Source organism: Rhinolophus sinicus, chromosome 1 (assembly GCF_057876585.1).
Source record: "Rhinolophus sinicus isolate RSI-liver-muscle chromosome 1, RSI-T2T, whole genome shotgun sequence".
NCBI lineage: Eukaryota > Metazoa > Chordata > Mammalia > Chiroptera > Rhinolophidae > Rhinolophus > Rhinolophus sinicus.
Window position 1 is genome coordinate 88,254,475 of NC_142501.1, and position 12,189 is coordinate 88,266,663.

General features: G+C 47.2%; 1 protein-coding gene across 1 annotated transcript; it reads right to left on the reverse strand.

Moving 5' to 3' along the window:
• Positions 1-706: 706 nt before the first annotated feature.
• KCNA1 (potassium voltage-gated channel subfamily A member 1) lies at positions 707-9,976 on the reverse strand. Its single transcript, XM_019718614.3, has 2 exons — positions 8,459-9,976; positions 707-8,097 (listed from the first exon to the last, which is right to left on the reverse strand). Exon 2 carries the CDS (start codon positions 7,580-7,582, stop codon positions 6,101-6,103), a length of 1,482 nt encoding a protein of 493 aa, XP_019574173.1. The 5' UTR covers positions 7,583-8,097; positions 8,459-9,976; the 3' UTR covers positions 707-6,100.
• Positions 9,977-12,189: the final 2,213 nt, after the last annotated feature.

Below are 12,189 nucleotides of genomic sequence, written 5' to 3' on the forward strand. Positions count from 1 at the left end.
AAACCATGTAACCCTATTTTCGGACATAAAAGAGCTTATATAAAACATAATATTCACAAGGAAGAAAGAAGAACTTCTAAATCTCAGGCAGAATCAAAAGGAAATGCACCAAGTCATAAAAAAAAAACCCAAAAAACAAACAAACAAAAAAACAGGAAGAAAGGCATGTTAATCACATGTACAACTGTGTGAGAAAAGAATATGTAAAGAATAGTTAGGGATCACTTTGTCTGCATCCAAATCACTTACTTCCTACACCATTTTGTAACCATAAAGTTATTTGATGCCAGGCAATAGCGCTGTCATACACACGCACACACAATTATCCTTCCAGAAAAGCTTAAACTATGAATGAACTATAGTTTCCAATCAAAAACAATTTAAGTGAATATAATCAATGATTTTACTCCCTTAAGCTTCATTTCTTTTTTCCTTTTCGAAGCTCAGCGCCCACTGCTTTCATAGACCAAATTCCAAACGCCTCTCCTTGGGATCCCACCTGAGTCCAAACTGTAAATTTATTGTCAAAATGTAACCCCAGTGTATTTCCTTGTACAGAAGCAACAATTCAGGTGTTTCTAAGAACACAAGGCTGCTTCATGATTTTACCCTGAATTCATCATATTCTTTAAAAAGACCCCGCAAGAAAGGGGTCCCCAAAGGCCAATTAAACAAGAGACAAATAACCAGTCAAGATATTCCTTGATAAGATCCTTAAAAATTATCTTTAATTGATGCCAAATATGAACAGATCATAAAGTGACAGAAGCAAGTAAAATTGCATAGATGAAAACTATGCGCTTCAATTAGGTTTTCAATTCATAACATTCAACGTCCTCTACCTGACATATTAAACAGTTAGGGCAGGGGAAATGCACAGTAGGTGAAAATGAGACACATCCTCAACTCAATGTGTAAGCAACTGGCAAACTCAAGAAATAAAAGAGTGCTTTTTCAGCTTAAATGGTTTGTTGTCCTGATGGTGCACTTTAAATTAATACTACTCGATTTTTATTTTTGACCTTGGTAGTAATAGTTTATTATTCACCTAGAGTCCATGCTGACTATGTAGAGCTGCTGCATCAAACTGCACTGAAGAGAAGAAAGGTGTTTCTGCATGTTTGAGAGAGGAGACAGTTTTTGACCTGGAATAGTTTGCAAGGGATTTTTGTGGTTTGCTTTGTTTGCTTTTCTTACACCATTTCTTCTTCCTCTCTGGTTATGGTACAAAACTTTTCTATACGCTTTGAAGTCTCATGTCATAAAAAGTAAACCCCTACTTAACTCCTAAATGAAAATCACTGTGACCAGGGCTGATCTCCTAAAAGCTAACAGTCCTGAGGTCAGCAGGGCTTCACCCTTTATGTACACACTGGACTCCCCAAGAAAGCCCATGGTCGTTTTGCCTGAGCTAAGAGACTGGCATTGGATCCTAAGACCTCTAAACCTTACACGTGTACCCTGAATGAGTTCGCACAGTGACCCAAGGTAATGGAACAGTTTTGGTTTACAACTCAGCTCTTGTTTGCTTCTCTACAAAAATGATAAGTAATGTACATTCTCCTAAGAGTTACCTGAGTCATGCTGGACATGTTCGCATATACCCTGAAATTCCATAATATAAATACGAGGAATCATACACCACATGGTGGATGACGACCACTCCTGAGATCGCAATTCGACTTGGGTTGTGTCTGGTTTACAAATTATAGTTTGTCTTTTTCAAATGAACATAAGCTTGAAAGACATCACCCTTTCTTGAAAAAGCGGGAAGATAAAATGGCTGTTTGGCAGTTTATATTCTTTCTAACAATTTTATACTATGGATGGTTACCACCCACCAATTCTCACCACTCCCAGGAATAAGTAGTTCCTGGAAGAAAATGGGGAATTGCCTTCCACTAATGTTCTCGTTCTCCTTTCTGTTCAATCTAATCTACCAAACGAGGACAATTCCATTGTAAAATTGTTTCAAAGCATGTGTTTTGAGGTCTCCTATATTAAATAGGAGGATTGGGAAACTATTTTACTGACTCTTCTAATGTTAACTAATTTGAAAAACCTGTAACTAACTACACACAATATGAAGAAGGTCCTGTATGGACTAAACCAAATTTCTACCTAAAGAAATCTATTCCTCACATACAATTTACATGCATTTTTTAAAAACTCTCAAGTGAGTCAAGACTGGTGGCTCTGGTGCTTCTGTTCCACCGCAGCGGAATCTAAACCTACCGCACAGTTTGATTTTAGAGAATTGACTGTCCATCGGCCATATTCCAGGAGAAGAATCTGCCATTGGTTCCTCTGATTTTGCTAGGCTAACTCACTAACACACTCCCAGTGGACTGTTTTAACTGATGATCAGAACTCAACTCTCACGGGGGAGCAGGGAGGGCTGTGCACAGAAAGGGGAGAGGAGAGGCGAAAACCAAAACCTTTCCTGGTTACAATCTGTCTCCTATAAATCTGAGGACAGAGGAAATTAACATCTTTGGTCTCTCTAATTCAGATCACTTGAGGTGAGTTAATCACTTCAGAGATTCTGGGATGGCTAACAGCCCTGGTGTGACCCAACCCTTCCACTGCCACCCTATTGAACTAGGGCCCCAAACACTGGAAGAGCTGAGCTATGGCTATCAGCAAGTCAGAAGTCTTCTCCTTCTGGAGAAAACAAGTATTCAGGACATGAGCCATTAAAGCTCAAGACCTAGGAAGGGAATGAAAAGGTTAAAAGCCCAATAAAATAAATATAAGGAAGTAAACCAAAAGATAGTCATTTCTTACTAGGCAGTTTTGTGAAGTGCACCTTCAGGTCTACAAAAGCATTTCAGCCCGTTACAGTGCAGGGGGAAGAGCTTTGTCAGACTTCGCATGCCTATGCTACACAGAGTCCCGGACTCCATTCGTACTCACTTGCTTGCAATGTGCTACAGATGGATAAGCAGCGTTCATTTTCCCCATACCTCCCAGATTCGTAACAGCAGCTCCTCCTCAGTCCCAGGCCGACAGGTTCCCTGCATGCAGCTCTTTTTCCTGTTGCACATGCAGAAGAATCACGAGTCCAGTGTCTAACTATGAGAGGTATACCAGGTAGCCAAAGTCCATCTAATCAGCCTTGGTCCCATTTTCTCATCCTCTGACCCATCCATCCCACAGTACTGAGTGGATTATTGCTGTTGACAGTGCAGCGTTTCAAGTTCTGTGTGTCCTAGACCTCAGAACCTAAATAAAAGCTCGAGACATCCCCGGAAGTTTGGAACAGGTTGGCATTTTTTCCCCCCCAACTGGGGACTTTTAAGCAGGTAGGAGAGGAATAGCCAGGATGAGTCAAGGTTGACAAGAGAAGGAAACATCACAGGGGAGGGTTTATGCCCTGTGGTCAGATGTGTACAGTCCTTGGTTCCTCATCTTCCATGATGTTACATTCGTCTTACAGAGTCACAGAAGCAGCACAGGAAAATAAAATATCCATGTTCTTTCTTTCCACACACTCAGCCAGCCTGAGCGTTATTCTAGTTTCTTCATGTACTGCCTCACTGCTAGTTCTAGGATAGGGTGGGGGAAGGGTTGAAGGTAACAGGGGAGATTTCCAGAAGCGGGACAAGAGTGTAAGGTGGTCAGCAGCAGGTAGCCACATGCTAAGTGCAGAATGAAGATTCCCCACTGGTGTCCGTAAAAAGATGGTGAGCTCCTCTGCATTGCTGGACAGCTGCTGGGCCCCAGAGGCCTGTGTTACGTGGCTCTCTTTCAGCGAGGCACAGGGTCCCAGCTGTTCTCTGTGCTGGTTGCCGGGGGTGGCAGAAATTAGACGCTCAGCCCGTGAAGTGACTGCTAGGTGAGAAAACCATAGGCGCATCATAGGAAATATCTGAAGAGAGTGGGCCAGAAAGGAGGGCCTAGGAAAGGTTAGTCTGAACCGAATGTTCCCACAGCCACGATATGCCTAGAAAGATGAGACTAGTAGAGATTTGCAAAGTGCTGTTGCTAACAGAGGAGGAATAAGGAAATGTACAAGAAATACTACACTGGACCTGAGGAAGCCTTGAATGTCCAGAGTGACCCTCGATAGGAAATAAATTCCCAAAGAGTTTATCTTGGCTTCTGGTGGAAAAGGAAAACAAAAACATAAACAAAAACAACAACAAAAACCCCAAAACACAAGTTCATGGTTCATGTCCAGTTGGAAGCTGGGTCTCAGGTCCCAGTTTATATCACACATCAGGCTGCCAAAGGGACTCAGTCCAGAGGATGGCCAGAGAAACAGCACCGTCCTGGATCTCTCCCCTCCAGGGTTCAGGATGGTGTGGTCTTCTCACAGTGGTGAAGTGAGACAGCGAGGATGGAAAAATCAAAAGCAAAGTATCTGTGCCCCAACCCTTCCTCCCTTTGTTACATAACTTCTCAGCTGTGTTAACGGAGGCACTTTCTGCAGTTCACTGTGGGTACAGGATAAAGGCACTAAGCAACTATGAAATCGATTGGTTAAGTTTCTTCAGGGAGACTCAAGGAGAGGGGCGAAGTCTCCACAGACTTCAAGTCATGACTGCAAAAAGAAATCAGCTCTGCTTTGGATGCATACAATAGATAAACATTTTCATTTACATCTTAAGAATGCACCAAAAACATGCAGTATTGCACCTTGTTTTTTGTGTGTGTTTGTTTTGCTTGTGTTTATCCTCAGCTAGAAAGAATACTTGTTCTTAGGTGTTGCTCTATATACCTTGATGACCTCTTTAGTTTTCCATATAGCTTCCTTTTAAAGGATGGGCATATTGGTCCTTACTCTGCCTACACCTGCACAGAAACCCAACATTTCCCTGAGCAAAGGCAGGAAAATTGACTGAGTGCCCCCACCCCCACCCCCACCCACTATATCTTTGGGCCCTTCATCCCACAAACTTGTAATTTTTATTATTTTTTACATTTTTTTACTGAAATCATGCATTAATTAATTCAAGGTACATCTTAATCAAATAGGCCATAATACTGAATACGAGAACATGCTTTGAGCTCCAAAAAGTTTTTGTTCCCATCTGACTAACATATGCACTTAAATACAGTACTTTATTTATGAATAAAATAGTTAAATGAAGGAGTGCACTTTTGGTGAATGCAAATGAAAAAGGATCTATTTTTAGAAGAGTTGATTCAAACTTAAGCTTATCCCCTATTGTCTGAGTTAACGTTCTCAGCATGCGATTATAAAATAAATATTATCAGAATCAAACATGCTTACATTTAACTCTATTTGTGCTCTCTTGCAATAAGGAGGTTAAGGATTTACATCCAGTTCTGAAGGCCAGGGGTCAGGGTACAGGACCAGTGAGAAAAGACCTGTGTTGGGTTCATCTGCAGGTGAGAAACTTAGCAGCACTGCAGATTAATCAATTAATTTAATTCAGTATCTTTTTCTTAGAGGATAGTTTGTATAGAAGGGGAATGGGGCAGAAAGAAAATCCCTACAGATCAGGACCAGCATGAGATTGATAAGGTGCTTTGTGAACCAGTCTTAAGTAATACTGTTTGCTTTTTTTCTTTCATCTTATAATATGCAGTGTGATTGATCAAAATAAAAACATTTGTTCATTGCCAATTTTGGCTTGTATAGCATGTTACATATAATACATCAGATGCACTGTCTTAAATGTGCTATGCAGTTTGCAAAGATTTTCTATTGGAGTCCCATGCAAGTTTTAATTTTATACTTCTAAGTGATCATCTGGTTTTTAGTTAAAAGAAAAAAGTTAAAGAAGCCCAAAGATTACAAATGTCTCAGTATGGGGAAGCATATGAATCTTATTTTACCGAGTCTAGCTCATGAACTGAATTTTTAAATCAATTTTAGAAAATACACTTTCTTTTCCCATTTTTTAATAAAATGAAAATAGTTTTTTCCCCCCCCACAGATCTTGGAAGCTGCTGATTGGTCGCCCCCAAAATCCACAATGCAACAATGCATTGACAGTTAAATAGAGCATTCAAAAACTATTTAGTAAAGTATCGACAAAGAGTGACATGGGTCACTAGGGTTTTTGTTTTGTTTTGTTTTTTAAGTCTTTCAAGCGGCTAAGTGGGGCTTTTTTGTTTGCTTGGCTTTTTAGACATCGGTCAGTAGCTTGCTCTTATTAACGCAGTTTTGGTTAGCTGTGGTGCAATTGCCAGTTCTGAGATTGGCCTGTCTATAATGGGCTATGCTATTATTCATATCCTCTTCGATCTCCATGTACTCAGATTTGCTGAGAGTAGAGGAACTGCGCCGACTGAGGTCACTGTCAGAGGCTAAATTAGGGGAGCTAACGTGGAGCAGCTGAGCCTGCTCTTCCCCCTCAGTTTCTCGGTGGTAGAAATAGTTGAAATTGGACACAATGACAGGTACGGGCAGGGCAATTGTCAGCACACCAGCGATGGCACACAAGGAGCCCACGATCTTGCCTCCAATTGTCACAGGGTACATGTCACCGTATCCTACAGTGGTCATGGACACCACCGCCCACCAGAAAGCATCGGGGATACTGGAGAAGTGCGACTCAGCTTCTTCCGCCTCTGCAAAGTACACTGCACTGGAAAACAGTATGACCCCGATGAAGAGGAAGAAGATGAGCAGCCCTAGCTCTCTCATACTAGCTTTCAGGGTCTGGCCCAGGATCTGGAGGCCCTTCGAGTGGCGGGACAGCTTGAAGATTCTGAAAACCCTTACCAACCGGATGACCCTGAGGATAGCCAGCGAAGTGGCCTGCTCGCCCTTCTGGTTGCCCTCCTGCTCAGCGATCTCGGTGCCCAGGGTGATGAAATAGGGGATGATGGCCACGATGTCGATGAAGTTCATGATGTTTTTGAAGAACTCTGTCTTGCTGGGGCAGGCGAAGAAGCGCACCACCAGCTCAAAGGAGAACCAGATGATGCACAGGGTCTCCACGATGAAGAAGGGGTCCGTGAAGATGTTGGAAGTGTAGATAACCGTGGTGTTGTCGATGCGGTGGATGGTGCCCGTGAAGTCCTTGTCGTCCTTCAGCTCAGGGAGGGTCTCCAGGCAAAAGATGACGATGGAGATGAGGATGACCATGACAGAGACGATGGCGATGACTCGGGCGGGCCCCGAGCTCTCGGGGTACTCGAAGAGCAGCCACACCTGGCGCTGGTATTCCTTCTCGGGCAGGGGGCGCTCCTCCTCCTTGATGAAGCCCTCGTCCTCCCGGAACTTCTCCATGGCCTCCTCGCCCAGCTCGTAAAATTTGATCTCCTCAGAGAACATGTCCAAGGGCACGTTGACCGGCCTCCGCAGCCGGCCCCCCGACTGGTAGTAGTAGAGGATGGCGTCGAAGCTGGGCCGGTTGCGGTCGAAGAAGTACTCGTTCCTCAGCGGGTCGAAGTAGCGCATGCGTTTCTTGGGGTTGCCCAGCAGCGTGTTGGGGAACTGAGCCAGGGTCTTGAGCTGCGTCTCAAAGCGCAGTCCGGAGATGTTGATCACCACGCGTTCGCAGCACTCGTGGTCCTCGTGGTCGGCGGGCCGGGGGTAATCCTGGGGATGGCCCGGGGCGGCGGACGCCTCGTCCACGTTCTCCCCAGACATTACCGTCATGGCAGAAGCCGGGTGCAGGGGTGAGAGAGCAGGAAAGGGCCAGCGGTGGTAGGAAGGACAGAGAGAGGAGGGGTGGGGGGGACCCAAGCGCCCCCCCCACCGGAGTGCGTGTCTCCCCCACGCTCAGGGGGAGGGGCTTCGAAGCCAGCCGGTCAAGAGATCTGCGACTTCGCTTCTGGTTCCCTTCCTCTCCACCCTACCTTTGGCTCAGTTTGGAATCCCCCTCGCCTGCGGCCCGGGGTGCACCTTTTTGCCCAGGGTTGGGGTGGGGGTGAGAGCTGGTGTTTCTTCCTGCTCCGAGGTGCCTTAACGCAGTGCCGTTCTAGCGGGCTGGGCCATCTCTTCGGGGTCACCCTGGCCTCCCCTCCCCTCCACGAGCTCTCCTAGGACCGGGTGCAGAGCCAGCCCAGCAGATGCCCTCGCCTGACAACCCCTCTGTTTCTCCTCGGCTCTCCCCCCTCCTACCCCTCTTCGCCTGCCGCCTTCTAAGCTCCCACCAGGGCGATCGATGGACGCTGCAGAGAAATAGAAAGTGATACGGGGGTAGAAAATCAGAAGCATTTCGATGGGACGGACCTACAGACACTGAAGAGCACAGACCTCTAGCTTTGTTAGAAAGCACTGGACTTTTACTGGACATACACACAGACAGACACACACAGACACCCCGAAATCCAAGTTTGGGGCTCTTCCATCCCACTTTCCCCAATGCCCAACAGCCGATCTGTTTACAACTTCGTTAAACTAGAGATCGGAAAAGCGCCGAGAGACGCTGGGGAAGCTCCAGGTCCCAGGCAGCGTTCCTACACCCCCGGCTTCCCCCCACCCATCGTCCCAACCCCTGCTTCTGCAGCCCCGATCTGGGGAGCCCCCTACCTGGCCGGCCGGCTTGGCGCAGGAGTGGTGCTGAGTCCGCGGAGAGCCGGAGTTGGAATGCGGCAGGTCGCTTTTGCAGTACACGGGCGGGAGACGCGGCCGCCGCCGCAGCAGCATCCGAGAGGCGCCGGGGCAAACTCGCCGCCCTCGCCCTCTCGTGCTACTCCCCTTCAGTCGGGCAATTGCTTTTCTGAGCAGCTACAGGGGAAATGTCCACTCCCTATCCCCATTCTCACCCGTTGCCAGCAACCTGGAGACGGCGTGCTCTTCTGGTGCAGGGAGTTCCGGAGGATGCGGGGCGGAAAAGCAAAATGCCACCCTCTCCCGAAGCTCTGAAGCAAATGATGATAAACAGCACTCTCGCCCCCCTCCGAACACTATGGGAGCCCTTGATTCGATCCCGAAGGAAGCAGGCGAGCAAGACCCTGGGTCTACATGGCTCTCGGATGCCCTCCGCTTCCGCACCCCCGCGTGGACCTCGCGGAGGCTGAGAGGCGCGCGGGGAGCTGTTAGGAGCGCCGAGTGGGGTAGGGTGCGTGCAGCGGCGGGTCTGCGCGGTCCATTTCTGGGCGCTGCAAGATCAGCAGAAACCTGAGAAAGCGCCTGGAGCGCGGAGCAGCGATTGGCCCACCCAGGCGTGGGTTGGGGAGGGCGGGGGAGGGCAAGAGCGAGGAGGTAGAGGGAAAATATGAGGGGGTGGTGGTTCGGTGGAGGGGGGTTGCCATTCGGTCCCCACCCTTGCCTGCACAGCTTTTTCCTTCTGCCAAAAAAGCCGACCACCAATTCTATTTTCCTTGTGGTCCACAGCCCCGCACACGCACGGTCCCTGGCCGCGACCTTCACCGGGAATTCCACATTTCAAATGGTCAGATCCGACGCAATGCAGGCGGTTGTTCCTGGCAAAACTCCTTGGATGGGGTTGTGTTTGTGCAGTCGCACAATAATCAGCTTCGGTCGCCACGCTGGGCGCGCCATCCTCCCCTCCCGCAGGGGGCCCTCTGCGGGGTCCACCCAGCTTCTCCCGGCTGGAGTCGGAGAGATGCGGACTTTGGGTAGAGCTCTGCAGTTGAGGATCAACTGGGTTTGCTCTATGTAGTGTTATTGCGAGACGGTGGTGCTAAGACTCTGTCCCTCTTTGACCTACAATGGGAGTTGGAAATTTTCTTACAGTGAGATTATTATGAAATACGGAGAATGTGGGCAACCACTAAAGGCTTCGTGAGTTTTTGGGGGTTGTCTGCCAACTTGGTGCTAATTGGGATGATTCTGAGAAGCAAGTCACCTGCCCACCTCCCACCTACGTCCCTCCTCCCGCAGCCTCTTTTCCCGGCCTAGGGCCTCACAGGTCCACTTGCAAGGCTTGCAACTTCTTCGGGAAAGGGTCGGCACACAGACGCAGGGCAGCAGATGCAGGGGCGTGCGTGGTGCACACGGAGTGCGGCTCCAGCGGCGCCCTCGGAGGCGCTGCGCCTGGGCGCCTGCAGCTCCAAAGCCGGCAGCCAGCAGCTCCGGTAGTTCGACTGCAGCGGAGGCTCTAAGCAGGCTGCCAGAGCCCGGAGTCGCTGCTGATTGGTCCCCCCGCTGCATTGGGACCACCCCTTCGCACCACCGCGGATCGCGTGGCCGGGTGCCTACACCACCCACGTCTTTAATCAAAGCCACTCTCTTGTGGCTAGTGGAAAGCCGGGGCCTCAGCGGGGTTGTCCAGGCAGTGCAATAATCCTGGGTACGGCACTCGTTAAGTCCCTCCTCCAGATTCAGACTCCAGCGTTCTTTTCAGAAAAATAAAAGTGTTTGTTCCCTGCACTCCTCCGGATCCATAATCTCAGCTTTTCTTTTGCAAAAATAGAGTTAGTTCTCTTAAACTCCTCCTTCCCATATTAAAACCCTGCCCTTTCCCCACCTTCCACACACATGTTCTATCCCACTAACTCTACCTTTCTGCACTATTGCTTTATTGCAAATAAAACATGGAGCTGTGTGCTGAAATACCGACAAGTCCCTTTAAAAAAAAAGAATAGTTTCAGGTGTACAAAGCAACGTAATAATGAGACATTTACACCCCTCACAAGGTGATAACCGCCCCTGAGCTACACCCCCTCTGACATCTTATATAGCTTTTAAAATACTATTGACTATCTTCCTTATGCTGTACTCCACATACTGTGAATATATATATATATATATATATATATATATATATATATATATATATATAATTATAGTTGACATACAATATTATTCTACTTCAGCTTTAGGTGTACAAGTCCCTTGTTTTTGTTGCTGCTGCTGCTCTTGCTGCTGCTGCTGTTACAGTCCTATGGGAGACAGCCCTACCACACGTGATAAACATTTTCTGATCATGTCCTAGCAATCCTGGAGTTCCCTACCCTGCTCTTGTACCTCACTCTGCCTGTAACTTCCTTCATTCTTTTCAAGGCCTCCAGGACTCTCATCTCCTAGCCTCATGTGGATGCACTTGCCCTGATTCAGCATTTGGCGATTGCCTTCCTAGACAAAATTCACAGACTGGTTCCTAAAGTCAGGGCTTTACTAGGGGGCATAATAAGATCAGGAAGTTTTCAACATCCCTAGCAGATGTGTTAAGAGCAGCAATGGACCTCCAAGGACCTGGAAGAAAGTTGTTGAGCCAGGAACTCATCATTCTTGATGCAAGCTCACCATTGGTAAGGATCTGAAGGTATTTATTCATTCAACAAATATTTACTCAGCCCCAGCTGTGTGTCAGACATGTTCTAGCCCTACAGACACAGTAATAACTAAGGCACATGAGGCCTGAGACCTCACAGAGCTCACATTCTGCTGGGAGAGACCAATAATAAACAAATAGACCTCACATTATAATGCCAGGTGAAGAAAATGTTTAAAAAGGGATAGAGAGTGACAAATAGAGATTTACATGTCTAGGAAGGGCCTCTCTGCAGAGGTAACATATCAACAAAGAACTTCAAGAAGAGAGAAAGCAAGGAATAATAGCAAGATCAAAAGGATAGGCATAAGAGACAATGCAACGGTTCTGAGGCAAGGGCAAGCTTAGAATATTTGGGGGAAAAAAGCGGGCCAGTGTGGCTAGAAAGAAGTGACCAAGGAAGTAGGTCACAATGGTAGGCAGGGTCCAGATGGTGCAGGCATCTTAGGTTGCTGTAAGAACATTTCATCTTATTCTGAGTGCTGTGGAAGATGTTGGAGGACTTGGATCTGTATAGCACTAAAACATGATTTGCTGTTTTCAAAGATTATTCTGCCTACTGGAAATAAGGCACGAGTTTGCAGGTTATAAAGTAACACAGGCGGTGATGGCATGAACAAGGAAGAGAGTGGTAAGCTTGTGAGAAGTGATTGAAATAGGATTAAATTTTTAAAATAGAGATAGCAAGATTTGGGATGTGGGGTGCGGGGAATGTTTCAAGAATGTCTTCTAGCCTTAGTAACTATGAGGATGGGGACGTCATTTACTGAAAGAGTGGATTGGACAGCTTCTCTCCCACTAGAATGTGAGCTACACAAAGTCTGGCTCTTATGTAAATAAGGCCCTTGTGTGTCTTATTTATCACTGTGTTGGGCAGTTGAGGCCTCTCCTCAGATTCCTCCCTCCTCTCTCTTCTTCTTGCCCTGTGGCAACTTGCGCTGCCTCCGCTGCTGCAGGAACAGCCAGCTGTGTGGGCAGCAGAGTTCTGCCTCATGAGGTTGACCACACTGCAACGAATACA